This window comes from Elaeis guineensis, chromosome 11, assembly GCF_000442705.2.
Source record: "Elaeis guineensis isolate ETL-2024a chromosome 11, EG11, whole genome shotgun sequence".
Classification (NCBI taxonomy): domain Eukaryota; kingdom Viridiplantae; phylum Streptophyta; class Magnoliopsida; order Arecales; family Arecaceae; genus Elaeis; species Elaeis guineensis.
This window is the reverse complement of record NC_026003.2, coordinates 16,214,138-16,228,819: the sequence shown is the minus strand read 5'-3', so window position 1 is coordinate 16,228,819 and position 14,682 is coordinate 16,214,138. Positions and strand designations below refer to the sequence as shown.

General features: G+C 36.8%; 1 protein-coding gene across 2 annotated transcripts in view; it reads left to right on the top strand.

Moving 5' to 3' along the window:
- Nucleotides 1–14,682, top strand: part of LOC105061538 (uncharacterized) — a 63,666-nt gene that overhangs the window by 47,393 nt on the left and 1,591 nt on the right. The window contains exons 6-7 of one of the 2 annotated variants that reach the window (XM_010945617.4): nt 12,077–12,113; nt 13,125–13,181. In XM_010945617.4, coding sequence (XP_010943919.1) covers nt 12,077–12,113; nt 13,125–13,181 — 94 coding nt within the window. The remainder of the gene's footprint in view (nt 1–12,076; nt 12,114–13,124; nt 13,182–14,682) is intronic. The other variant, XM_010945619.4, reaches the window with a different exon arrangement.

Sequence of the window (14,682 nt, the reverse complement as noted above, 5' to 3'; positions counted from 1 at the left end):
CTGATGCAATGATCACCGGGAGAGTGTCATTAGATCCTAAGAATGTATATTTGAGTGCGGTCGGAAGTGGCTTTAATTCTAGTGCAGGTGGTGATTCTAATGACGGGGCTGTGGGTGTATTGGTTAATGCAGGCAATGGCTCGTACTGGATTGTCCAAGGAGTAGTTTCAGCATTTGATGACAACTAGAATGTTTACTTCTTCGCTACCTCCCTCCATATCACGGTCATCCACTCCAAAGTACATCAAGTGGGTGTCTCGAAAATCATAGGCAAAAATCATTGATGTTGCTTCATCTATAATGTTCTCGAATGTATCTATTTCGAAGTAACTATTCGTTGATGGTCCTTGGGATGCACTAAACACATTCAGTCTTAGTTTTTTATTCCTAAACATGCATTCATGACTCCTATCCTACAATTGATGCACGCGTTTGCCGTAGCTAGAAAGGGTCTGTCTAAGATAATGGGAATTTGCCTTGGATTGCCACTTAGTTTCATATCTAGGATTAAAAAATCAACTGAAAAATAGAACTCATCTACCTTGATCAAAACATTCTCGATCATCCCATGTGGTGTCTTAATTGATCTATTAGCTAACTGTAAAGTGACCGACTGGGTTTCAGTTCTCCGAACCCAAAAAGTTCAATACCGAGCTAGGTAAAAGGTTCACACTGGCCCCTAGGTCCAGGAGAGCTTATTCTATGTGAAAGTTCCCTATAATGCAAGAAATGATAGGGGCACCTGGATCTTTAAGCTTTGAAGGGGTAGCGTGCTGGAAGACAGAGCTAGCTTGTTCGGTTAGGCATACTTTCTTCGAAAATTGTGATCGAGATTTACGTTTCTGGGTGCACAATTCCTTCAAAAATTTTGCATAAGTTGGGATTTGTTTGATTGCATCTAGGGGGAGATTAATTGGGCTTGCTTAAATAATTCTAATATCTCGTCGAGTCTTCCTTCTTATCCACAGGAGTAGGGACTTTTAGGGCACTCAAAAATGGAGCTTTAGGCAAGTAAAGTGATTTTGGTTCAGTTGGTTCATTCTTTACTTTTGGGTCCTCTTTGTTCTTGGGTGATTCGGGCTTGGTCTGAGGTCTAGGGTTGGTCTCATTGGTTTTACTCATGTGTTCAATGATCTTTCCACTTTTGAGAGTCATGATTGATTTGGCATGTTCATAAAAGATTTCTGGAGCATTTGAGCTCTCAGCTATGAATTGCTCTCTCGGGTTGCTCTTAGGTTAGCTAGGTAATTTTTCTTCTTTCCTCCTACTGAATGCAGTTGCTAGTTGACCTATTTGGATCTCTAGCTTAGCAATGGATTGTGTGTGGGAGTTAAGGATTTGGGTGTTGACTTTTAATCGTTCTAGTACTTTTAAAATCTTCTCCTTAAAAGTTGAGTTGTGATCAATGGTAGACGGTTGAGGAGCATTTTGGAACTGGTGGTATGGTTCATGCCTATATATCGGGTCCTGATAATTGGGTCTAGGTATAGTAGGGCCAACCACTGGCTGTAGTCTCCAGGAAAAATTTGGATGGTTTCTCCAGTTGGGGTTATAAATGTTTGAGTATGGATCATTTTCTGGTCTATGAGCTTGTTGGGTTTGAGCTTGCTAGACCTGCTCGTGCATAAACTCAGGAAATTGAGGTGCGATTGGGCATTCACCAACAAAATAGATCGGGCTTGCATATAATGCACAAATATCTTGGACGGGGTTAGGTAGAATCGGAGAGTGTCCAGTATTCAAAAGACGATCTAATTTTTGGGACAACTCATCTACCTGTGGATATCCATAATGTTTCTAATCTGATAGATTCCACCTCTTTTCTCTTGAGACATGGGTTGTTCTCTAGAGGTGGCAGACATGTGATGCAGGAAGTTCTCACTAAGTGTTTCAAAGAGCTGCCAAGCCTCATCTTCACTGTTTAGCATGAATGTCCCACCATATGATGCATCGATCATTTGTCGGTGTTTCTCCGATAGACTGTCGTAAAAATACTGAACAAGTTACCATTTGGAGACAGCGTGGTGGGGGCATTTACGAATAAGGTCTCTTAATCTTTTCCATATCATATGAAAAAGTTCACCATCCAATTGGGAAAAACTAGTGATGACTTTTCTAATTTGATTTGTTTTTCCAATTGAAAAGTATTTCTTGAGGAATTCTCTCTGAAGATGGTCCCAAGTTGAAATGGTTATGGAATCTAGAGAGTTTAACTACTGCTTGGTTTTGTCCTTAAGTGAAAAAGGGAACAGTTTCAACCTGAGGGCATCATCGGAGAAGTTTTGGATTTTTTACTATGGAGCATATCTCAAGAAATTCGTCCAAGTATTTGTACGGATCCTCGTTCGTCAGTCTATAGAATGATGGTAGTATTTGAATAATGCTGGACTTGATTTCGTATTGTGCCGCCTCCACGGGAGGAGGCTGGATACATGGCGAGTAGGTGTAAGATGAGGAAGTAAAATACTCCCTCAATTGTCATGGTGGGTCAGTCTCTTGTTTTGGATCCATGGTTTTGATTCGGTTTGTTCGAATCATTTTTTCTAGCTCTTGGTCTAATGGGTGTAAATCAGGTTGTAATGATCGGCATCCTAGTATGCACCCAAAAGATCTCATCGAGTGTTAAGCAAGTTTTTTTTTTGAAAGATAAGAGGAGAAAAGGAGGGGGAGAGAAAGAGTTTTAAAGAAGAGAACCTAAGGAGTTCTAAGGCTAAGAAGAGAGAAGAATTAATTAGGTTTGATGTTTTTAGTTAACAATCAAGTGGTTCGACTAATCCTGACTATGGGTTATTCTAAATCTAAACAGCTCTTAACTATCAAGGTCACCTTCAAGTACTCTAAGTAGCAGACTAGCCGCTCAACTGACCAGGTAAGTGTAAGGTTGGTGGAGGTCCCCCTGTTGCTTTTTTTAGACACCAACTGCGTTGGCTAGGTAAGCGAACGGAACCAATTAATGAACTACCTTCCTTCAGGATGTAATTTTTGAACCACTTTTCTAGACACCAGTTAAACTGACTAACCTGAATTCGGTCCAACTTTTTGGGTTCCTTGTCCTACTGAGCTCGAGGATCCTTAGGGGTCAACGTCTAATCGATTTTAAATTAGAGGTTTAGGTTAATGCAATTGCAAGATGGTGGTTTGTAGGCCAAGGAAGGGTGATGAAATTCTCACTTTATGTTGATTAAGATTTTGTCCTTAAGTTTTTTTATGAAAATATGCAATGCAAAAAGAAAAGGTATCCAAACATGTTAAGTAGCTTTTAAGATTTAATTGGTTTATTTATATTAGTCAAGTGTTATGTGGTGTTTTTGTATTTTTTTTATATTTGTTATCTTTAAGCAAGAAGGAATAAGAGGAAAGTTTTAAATTAGGTAAATTAGGTACGAAAAGATCTAGTGAATTTAACTAAATAGAAAGTAAATAATACTAAGATTAAAAGGCAAGTAGGTAACCTACAAATAAAGCAACAAATCGAATCTACTTTTAGGGTAATAAATTATTTTAAGCTATGGAAAGCATTAAACCATTAGGTTATAGAAAGCAAAAAATTTTTCTATACATGCAAATAAAGTAATCTAGCTAAAGCAGTAAATCTATCATATATGAAAAGTAATATAAGATAGAAATTTTAAAAAGAGTAAATAGAAGGTAATTAAGCAATTAAAGTAAATTAATTAATAATTAAAAGTAAATTATCAATTAGCAAAATAAAGTATGAAAAGCAAGAGTGCAAGAGAAGAAAATAATCAACTAAAAATATAAAGCAGTAAAGCATATAAGGCAGTCAAGCAGTCTAAAGTAAGAAATAAAAATTTAGAAAGTAGTAAAATATTTTTTTTGTTATTTTGCAGATTTTTTTTTAAAAAATCGCGTCAAGATCTCCGACGACGACGTTAAAATTTGATGCATGTCGTAGCACATCAAAATTAATCCTACCACTACTATGTAGATAGGGTGAGTTGGGATCGTATCCACAGGAATCTTAGGTCAATTATTTTAAAAATATAAATAAAATAAATAAAAAAATAATAAATTGCAAGAAACTAAGAAAAAAATAAAGAGTTTGCAATAAAAATATTTTCATTGATTAAATAAAAAAATATACAATGAAAAAGAAACAAAAGTTTGATACAAGAACAACGAAACCAAATTGATCTTCTAGCTGCGTCCGATAGTGGATGTCTCCTTGAATCCTTCGTCTTCCTCTATGCAGACAGCGGCAGGATGGCTGGAAGGCTTGGTTTAGGAACTTCAAGGAAGAAAGGTAGATGGAAGAGGGTATGTGGAAGAGAAAGGGTAGCGGTACTAGGATTAGGACTTCTCTTAAATTTTTTGAGATGTAGAAAAGGGATCTATGGAGGAATATGGTGTCGTGCTAGGGTTAGTACCTCCCCTAGACTTATGGAGAAGAGAAAGAGGGAGAGAGAGAAAAAAGCTTGAAGAGAATTTAGGGTTGGCTTGATTGAAGAAAATGGAGGCCTTGGGGTTCTATTTATAGAGTGGAGAGGCTAGGGTTTCATGAAAAGAGAGGTGGGAGCATGAATAAGGATCCTTGGATCTTCATGAAGAGTGATCTTTTAATCTGAGTCTTTGAGATTTAAGTCGTGTTCACACTTGGTTTCATTTATCTTCTAATCTGGGCTCTTGATTGGAGAGGCTACTTTTTAACCCTTGATCTTTAAGTCGCGTTCGCACTAGAATGGGAGCTGGTTGTCTGGTTTATTTAAATCTGATCCGATTTGAGTCTAATTTGAATCGTATGAATCCAAACTCTCCATCACCTGCAAAATAGACTAGAGAGCATCAAATTTTAATAAAATAACATCAATTATTACAATATTTAGTGCCTCTAGCAACTTAAATTAAGTATTCATCAAGTTCAAAACATGAAAATAATCTCTCTGCATGTGGGGGTAAGACTGTTCATCTGACCTCTCTCAGACCCTATAGTTGTGGGAACCTCGTGCACTATGATGCCCTTTGGTACTTAATACATTAGTATATTATTATGATCTACATAATGCATTAAGCTCAATAGGATCCAATTTCAGCCCAAAACTAGTTATACTACATTAGTTATGATTCTAGATAACTCAAGATACAACAAAATGATGTAAAATAACTTGGCTTGAATTATTTTTATCTTTTCTTTTTTTAAAAATTTTTCTGACTTTTTTGGTTTAACTCATTGGGAGTGAAATTGCTGAACCATTTAAACTGAAAATCTACCCCAGAGACCCAAATCGAAACCAAAGCCAAGATTCAAAATCTTTGAAGGTTATTTTTGTTTGTATGTTATATGGTTATATGAATATTTTTTGTATTATAGCTTACAAGTAGAATTTGTTTTTGCTACATAATTGTAAATGAAAGGCCAAATTATTAAATTGTTTTATTGGCGTCATTAGCAAAGATGGTTGGATAATTATGGACTAGATTGGAACTAAAATTATTTAGGAAACTTTCTGACTTGATCAAACTTTGGATGTTGATGCATTAGTGAAATAGTTGAAGTGAATTAGCATTCTGCCGAGCCATTACATGTAACAAAAACTATCTGAAAGGGCAAAAATGCCTTGAAATAGCAATATTACAATGAGAAAGAATCTACCCATGGTATATGTTTACATGGAGAAAACATATGAGGGATATAATAGAGTGATTTATGGGAACTTAGTTTGATTCTAGTTTGAAACTTGTTCTGCTTCTGTTTAATAGTCTTGGTAATTTCAGTTTAAATTCTTTGCTTTGTTTGAAACCAGCAAAAAATATAAAAAACTATTTGAACAAATATATTAAAACTCTGAGAATTAAAGAAAAAATTAGAAAAATAATGCAAATGGAAAACTGCAAGCACCAATTTAAGATATGTTATTATATTGTTTAGGCATGTGGCTTTTGTGCTTTCATTTTGAAATTAAAAAAAAAAAGAAGGAAAATGGAAAGAATAAAATAGAATATCATAGAAAAAGATTACAAGGTGAAGAAAAATATTGTAGTTGTCATTTTATAGTATAGAGAACTATTTTATAGTATAATATTAGTGTTTACCATGTTCTTCTAGTAACTACTGGGCTATTGAATATTTCAACTTAGGTAAAAATTGTACAAATGGTAGAAAAATGATTGGACATTGCAATCGAGAATAATAATAACCAAAAAGAATCTTTGATGTGTCCAAGTTTCAAAAATCAACAATTATAAAATTATAAACCAATAGTTGATTATGTTTGAACAAGTTATTGATAATGTAACCTACTTTGTCTTAATACATGTGTATTCACTTTAAAATTAAGAATCCTGGAACTATCATTTTCATAGAGAATAATATTTGAAATAAATATTATCTTTTTAATTCTTCTATAAGTATTTTGTTATCAAAATTTTTGTTTCATGACATGTAGTGTTCATGTCAAAAATGTTTTGCTCCTAGATCAGGAAGTAGAAACTAGCTATATTAGTCAATTTTCCTCAAGTGTTCATACAGTGGTACTTGTCAAATTTATGGAATTTCCTAAAATCTTGATTGTTTAAACTTAACCACTAGGATGAGGATTTGAATGAAAATAGCCTGTAACTTTCATACCAGACATCCAATTGCTTCCAATTTTCTTAAGACTTGCAAAGTTCAAGATTACTCTTCTAAAAATTCTCCTCAAGGATATAATATCATCCACAAGTCAATTCTCCCTTCAATTCAAAAGGAGAAAAGATGAAATTTGAATTTTCTAGCAAGGATCTAGGGTCAGTTTTGTCAAACTCATTTATTTCGATCTTAATTGGAGCGCTAATATTGGGGCCGAACTTAAGATATCACCAAAACAAATTTGTGACAAGCCAAAATGTATCTTCAGCCGGAACTCTGAACCATGTTATTAGATAACGTGAGAGGTAATTTAAGGGGCAATAAGGGTTTGAAAGAGATTGTTATATTTCATAATGAAGATCTGCAAATTCTTGATGACATGGTACTTGACTTTTTTGTCATGATAGGTCTACACCAAGGCCATATTTTCTTTTTCTTTTTTTTCTTTTTGGGTGAATGGCAGACAATACACATCATGGTACAACTTCTCCAATCAGCATTAATGACATCTTAACAATCATAGGAAGGCTTTCTTCGCCACAAGACACCAAATGAAACATTTCAGTAGGAATCATGGAAAAGGTGTTGACAACTTGATTTCCTTCTTGAAACATGAGATATGTGAAAATAGTCAAGGTCTTTAGTTTCTACTCAGTATTGAGTAAGAAAGGATGACAAGATGTAGTAGCTGAGGGCTGACTAGATATTTGTTTGACCATTGTCAAACAGTAACCTTCTGTCCGATGCTAGAAACATGGAGATAATCCATAATTGGTTCATCGAACCGGATGGTTCGAGGTGTGCCAAACCATATCGGTGGCTAATCGATGCAGTTCCGGTGTTTGATTTGGAACATCGGTGAGAATGGAGCAAGGGAGAAGGAACGAGAGAGAGAGAGAGGGGAGACAAGGAGAGGGAAAGGTCGGTGATGGCTCGCTGAGGCTTTCGGGGCTCTGCAGTCCTATGCGAGATGCGAGAAGATAGAGAGATAGAGATAGATAGGGGGGAAAGGAGAGAAGAGAAGTGAGGGGAAGGTAGCGGGGGAGTTGCTGGATGGCCCAAAATCACCCCACGGTCGCTGTGGGTTCGAAACAGGGGCAAAGCCCCTATTTTGTCGTGTTCACCCCTGTTTTAAACTTGCGATGACCACGCGGTAGTTTTGGGCCGTTCGACGGCCATGACGGTCCTTCGACGGCCCCTCCGCCGCTTTCCCCTCACTCCTCTTCTCTCTTTCTCTCTCTCTTCTCTTTTCCTCTTGTGGAGGATCGTGGAGCTCAAGAGGCCTCGACATCCTTCTGAGGGACTCCACGGCCCTCTGGTAGATACCGCCGGCATCTTCGCTAGCCTCCCTTTCCTTCCCTCCCTCTCCCTCCCCCCTCTTTTTCCTCGGTTCATCCCTCATTTCCATGTTGGTTCGAATCCGGTATAGGGGCATACCGACTTGTACGGCCAGTCGGCTAGCATGGGGTCCAGTTCTGAGTTGACGATCCTTGGTCTATATAGTAGGTGATAGCATGCCTTGCAGCTGGAGTTACATAGGAGCAACAATCATCAAGTCTAAGGGAATAGCCTTTGCTGCAATTACCTGTCTGTGGTGGTCTTGGATGACAAAGCTATCTCCTACATTGAATACATGCCTTTAAAATTTGAACAGCCACATCAAAATTGATCTTGAGATTTTCAACATGGCGGGAAGCTGAAGTGAAGAAGATGGTAGAAGAACTGCCATGAAGGGCAATGTCTCCCTTGCTAGAGATTCGAGATGTCTAAAAGATGGGCTTTTCATAGAAGATATCAATTCCATCATTGGGGAGAGACATTTTTTGCTATAAACCATGGAGAATGATGGTTGTTATTGAAGATGTTGGCATTCCTAACATTCCAGATTGCCCATCAAGCATAAGCTACTATGGTAGCTACCTCTTCCTAGTATTGTCTTGGAAACATTGACATTGACCTTAGGTTTGGCCAATCTTGCTGCTGACCAAAAATAGATGGCAAATATCTCCAAACACCTCCTAAGATAGGATAATTAATAAGAACATGGTCAATGCGTTCCTCATAAGCACCATTCCTTGGATAATTAGCAAAATGTTGAAGTCTTCTTCTCCAAAGTGAGGAGAAAAAGGCGAGCGACCTTGATCTACCTTCCACCAAAATATTTGAATCAAGGCTCCCAATCTTGATACTGGACCATATACTGTCTTCATGTTGGTATACTGTTAGTATGCTTGATACGGGGGCCGGTTTGATGTATTGAGAGCCAGTACGCTCTCCATACTGAGTCTCGGTTTAGTATTGGCATGGTATGGTATGCCTGGTACGGTACACCCGAGATGGGGTGGATGTACCGATATGGCAGGATTTGAATCCTTAGGTGGTATCAAGCCTTCCAAATCGTAGTACCACTAAATTGGAAATTAGATTCTAGTCACTAAATGCTCCATGTTAGAACAATAATCACTGTTTTTTGGCGGTAAATCTCAAAGCTCCCTAGGATTTGTAGTTCAAGGCACTCCTTTAGCCTTTATGGCAATTTCAGTTCAAAAGGAATGAACCTTTGAGTTATGTTTATAGAGCCAAAAAAAAAAAGCACAAGGACACAATTGACCATAAAATTAGATGGAGAAAATTGAGAAAACATAACAATTAAATTCTACATACCAAAATCACCATTTCCATGTTGCAGAGAGTAAATCAAAATGAAAACCATCTTAATATACTAGTAGAATGAACAATAAGATATACTCACTCTATTTTGTTGGGAGCATCTTAATTCCAATTAGCACCTTTATCAAGTTGTCAAGTGCATAACACGTTTCATGTCTGCTCCTTTTATTCCACCTTTATCCTTCTCTGCATTGACTTGTCGACTAGTTGTAATATCATTTCAAGTTTCAAATGGCATCCTACGCTTGTCCAGTATGTTGGAAACCATCGAAATAAAGTTATGCTGCACAGTTTTTGTTTGACAATAGCACATGCTTCTCATGGCGGATTCATGCTTAAAAATATGAACATTGTTGCTGCCATTGTTTTTCATCAACAATTATCCTTTTCACCCTTAGATGATTTTGGAAAATTGATATACATACTTCTCATGTGGCTCGAAGAGGTTTAAGTTTGTGCTTTCTTGGACAATCTATTTTAGTTTTGTGATAGTACTTTTTAAGCTTCTGAACCTTGTTTATTTTGGACTTGTGGTCTGCCCATACATGAGTTTTGCAATAAAGCTAGATGAGGTAGGCATGCCCTTGATGTGACACCAAGGTAATGTAGAAGCAGCACCTTTTGTGGTGATCATATATCTTGGAGGATAAAATTATCACTGTTGAAGGCCTACTTGTACACCACTTAAGTATAGGGGACTCCTCTTGGACACACTAAGGAAATAGTTAAGTTGGTTCCCTTTATTTAGAGTATGATGATATGGGCCAAGGAGAATTATAAAGTCAATGTGGCCTGATACTCTTTCTAAAGCTATTTGAGGGTATGCCTATAATATCTCACACACCCCTAGGTTTAACTAAATATTTTATTTATGCTATATGTATAGTTGCTATGTATGCTAGGTATATGCATGCTTTATATTGTGCATATTGGTGTTCTGAAGGAATTTATGGCATTATATTATTAAAGATTTACGAATGCATGCAGTGTTAATGACCAATGTTTAGAGATACTAGGTGGATCAACAAGGTCCACCACTCCACCTACTGGCCTGTTACCTAGGGCCCTAACTAGTTGGGTTATTGAGAAGTTTGGCATCCTTAAGAACTTGTTTGACCCAGTGCTGCACATAATTGGACTGGTTGACCTAGATGGATTGACCAGTTTCCACCTATTTGACTCATTAGCATACAATTTGAATAAAAACTTAAATAAGGGGTTTAGAGCACAAATTTTGTTCTCTCAGCTTTGCTTTTGCAGGAGCTTGGAGAGCTTTATCTCGTCACTATCTCCATCATCGGTTGAGTGCAAGGCCACTAAGGTTCGTTTTGTCGATCTCCTTGATCTCATCTACACCAAGGAGTTGGATAGAGCTGGTGACAAGGGTCTCAACTTCAAATTAGAGGCAAAAAGAAATTAAAGGCAAAGGGATGGACAAGGAAAGGGATGATGGTAATGAGCTCAATGTTGACAGCTAGATGCCAAGGGAATGAGAATGGAGATGGGGCTTGGAGATGAGAAAGGGTTGTCAGCATAGGTCGACATCACGGAGAGGAGTGGCGCTGACACCAAAGGAGCAGTCATGGTATGGGGGATGAGGTTGGAGGGAGTATGAGATGGGAGAGGGCTAGGATGCAATAAAAAGGAATTGGGAATCAGAGAGTATTGAGAGAAAAAGACAAGATTGAGTAGAGGGTGGTCCATCCATTACCTTTTATTACCTCACCCGATCAACTTGTAGTTGGACTACCATTGAACCAGGGCCCATGAACCAGCTGCCACAGTGGGTCAGTCCAGTTCAATGGGTTCCAAACATTGATCATGACCCTCTGACCTTTGATTGGAAGAAAACACTTTGAAGTTTTGTGTCAAACCAATTCCATGTGAAAGTAGACTTTTTAAATGTTGAGATATCACAAATTGAAGTTCGACCAATGGTGCAATCCTGATATGATAAGCTTAGTGTGTTAGAATTAAATATGATGTGGACACTTGAACATTTGGGATACTTCATGGCACTCTCTGACACTTTTTTCCATAAAATTATGGTGCCATTATCATTGTTTCTACTTTAGGGCTTGTATTTTAATTCTAACATAATAGTTAGTAATCATTTTATTAAATTTTATGAAGTTAAGGAGCATAAATCTTGCTCGTTGTTCATTATACTTAAGATACATCATCTCGGTATCGGGTTTTGTACCGGTGCCACCCTATACTGCATCGGTATGCCTAGTATGGGGGCCAGCTTAGTATATCGAGTGTCGATATGCACCTCATACTGTGTATTAGTATCGAACCAGTATGGGATAGTATGCCTCATACCACTTGGTTCGGTATGGTATGGCATACCTTGATTATACCTGTATATTAATACAGTTTGCATGTATATAAGATTTAAATGTCTCTCCACGTCTATGATTTCTAGAAGATTCTTCTAGATACTTGGACACTATGCACCTATATCACATATCTAGGTAACATTGGTTCAATCTCATTATATCGGTGTGGTTATATACTAGTGACGATTGTAATTTGTATGTTTTTGCTAATTGCATCTTACCTTTTGATGTGTTTGTGCCTTTGTATATTTGCCAAGATATGTCTCTTTGGTATAGATCTTGTTCTCCTTGACATAGGTAAATCATACAATTTACTCTAGCATTATTCTGTACATAAGACTATATGTTTCAAATTTGCGAGTTTTCATATTTTGGATGTTTAACTTTATCATGTAATGATCACTTATCATGCTTGAATAACTATTTGTTAAAAGTCTTTGCCTTGGCTCTTATTTTCTTGTTTTGCTTATTTCTACAGGGGCCGTGGATTTCTCCCTCTTGATGATGTCTATGCGGTATTCTTTGTTTCAAACAGTTTGTGATTTAAGTAATCGTCTCTGTGGTAGTGCTGAAACCATATCAGATATGGATTAAATACCAATGTACCGAATCCATATTTGTTTTGTTTGATGAATATAGAAACCAATGCAAATGTTAGTTGGATGCAAAAATTTATATCCATATTTGTTTTAAGTGGATATGGATATCAATCAAATATTGAAAGTGTGGATATAAATATTAGATAAAAATCGAATAATTAAACTTTATGACCATAGAATTAAAGATATTACTAAGTGGATGATAAATCAAGTTAGTACCATGAATAAATAGAATCAGATATTCCAATACAAATCGCGTAGCTGTCTTGTCCATATTCATATGTTTTTCTTTGATGGATATGGATATGGATACAGATATTTATTGGATGCTCAAGTTTCTCCATATCAAGATAAATTTCGATATGAAAATAGATCTGGATGAATATTATCCGGTCCATTTTCACTCTATTTTGTGGTACATTTTGCTCGTAACATGCATACAGGTTGGTTCAGTTTGGGTTAGCCTTCAACGATCCAACCCACTTGAATTGCAGCTCAAACTTTTGGCCATTTGAACTGTGAACTCATCATTTACAATTTACCATTTTATCCAATGTGATTTTGACCACCATTTGTATAGATTCTTTTTTCTGTAGATAATATTTGAGTCTATTGTGATGGCAAACCAAGAATGTTATTCTTCATGACCTAGTTGATGCGCCTGATATATTGAAAATTAGGTCCTTTTTTTTGTTCATGAAAACATGATGCTTATCAACATCAATCTATTTATTCTATTAATATGCAAGCATGAGTAAATGCCTTTGCTCTACACCTCTTGGCACCTGCTCATATTTTTCATGCACAATTTCTTTTTGGCATGATGCAGACCCTTATATTTGTTTGTCTTGATTATTTTTTCTATTACAATGTTAACTATTTATCATGAATTCTAAGTTGAGGACCACTGTTGAAACAATGTCACAGGCACTAGTCAAACTCGGTTTCTCCCTTGACTCACCTGCCTTTTATACAGTCTGTGAGGTACCATACACCTGTGCTTTTATATCTCAAAAAGCAATAATTTTTCTAAAAGCAATGATGCAACTTGTGCAATTAGTTTAGCTAGTAGCCTTCAATACATGTGTTGTTTGGTCATTTCGATGATATATATATATATATATATATATATATATATATATATATATATATATATATATATATATATATATATATATATATATATCCTGTACAGTCATGACAGTAACTTTCAAAAGATGGAGCAAATTTATGCCAAAGCATGAGTCACAAACATTGCAAATGAAACAAGCTTCCATCTTATCGGCTATTTATCAATAGGGATCCTGATAAACCTCCTATTTATCTTTTCTATGTTTGCTTGGTCATTAAACAAGAATAGGTCCATATAATGTAAGCATCAAGCACAGGATGAACTGTGTATTATCTGCCCTCTCTTTGATTTTAGGTTGACACCAGATAGGTGACCGAGGATAAAACAGAAAGGCTTTGTCACCCTCTCTTCCTCCCACCCCCTGCAAGCCTTTCTTTGGAAGAAAATGAATACAACAAAATATAAGCTATGTTGCCTGCTCGGATCAATGATTTTCACCTACAGAACAAGTGTAGTTTAGTGAATCACCTTTCATGTTAACATTCAAGCGAATCACCCACTCCTGGTCCATCTTGACATAGATCCAATCCAAAGGTTTAGACCTAGGCCTGTATCTGGTTAGGTGGAGTCTCTTTCTGGTGTTCGAATCAGGTCTAAAGTTTCCGTAGGTAGTCCAGTCTTTTAGACTAATTTTTGTCAAGTTGAATGAGGTGTTTGTTCAGGTCTGATGGGATTGAATCCAATTATCCATGGCCCATATGAAACCTGATTGGTGGTTAGATCTTAATTTGAGACCCATGCCTGACCCATGGATCTTTCTTAGAACAGGAGTCAGACACTTGCATTTCTATCTTGAAGCCAACCAAATTTCATGCAAAACTTATATAGAATATAAAATTTAGTAACAAGGATGTGTGTTACCAGATGATTGAACTGCTGAAGTTTTATTTCCTGATTAACAACTTGTTCCCACTCGCTCACTGTATTAAAATGTATTTACAGTTGCAGATGGTTGGGCTATCTTGTAATGTGTGTGCGGTTTGTGTTTTCAGTTTTTAACAATATTAAAAAATTATCAGGATTCACAAATATTTGAGAACCTATTTTAACTTACTACGGCATGTATTGTAATAAAATAACAATATTACTCCATGCACCATGTTCAAGTTACAAGTAGGAAAATGCAAAAAAGAAATCTACCAATTATTAAAGTGAAGTGGGAAGAAAAGGAGAACATGCAATCATTTGCATGGAGCTTAGAACACATGCATGCTGCATGGGCCTATGTGGGCAGCTAGCAGCATTCTGTGGCACAACTGCATATGGGGAGTGCATTGGTCCAATGTGGTGCAGTCACTAGATGGCATTTGCATGTGCTTGCACCTATGTCACCGCATGTACCACTTAAAACAA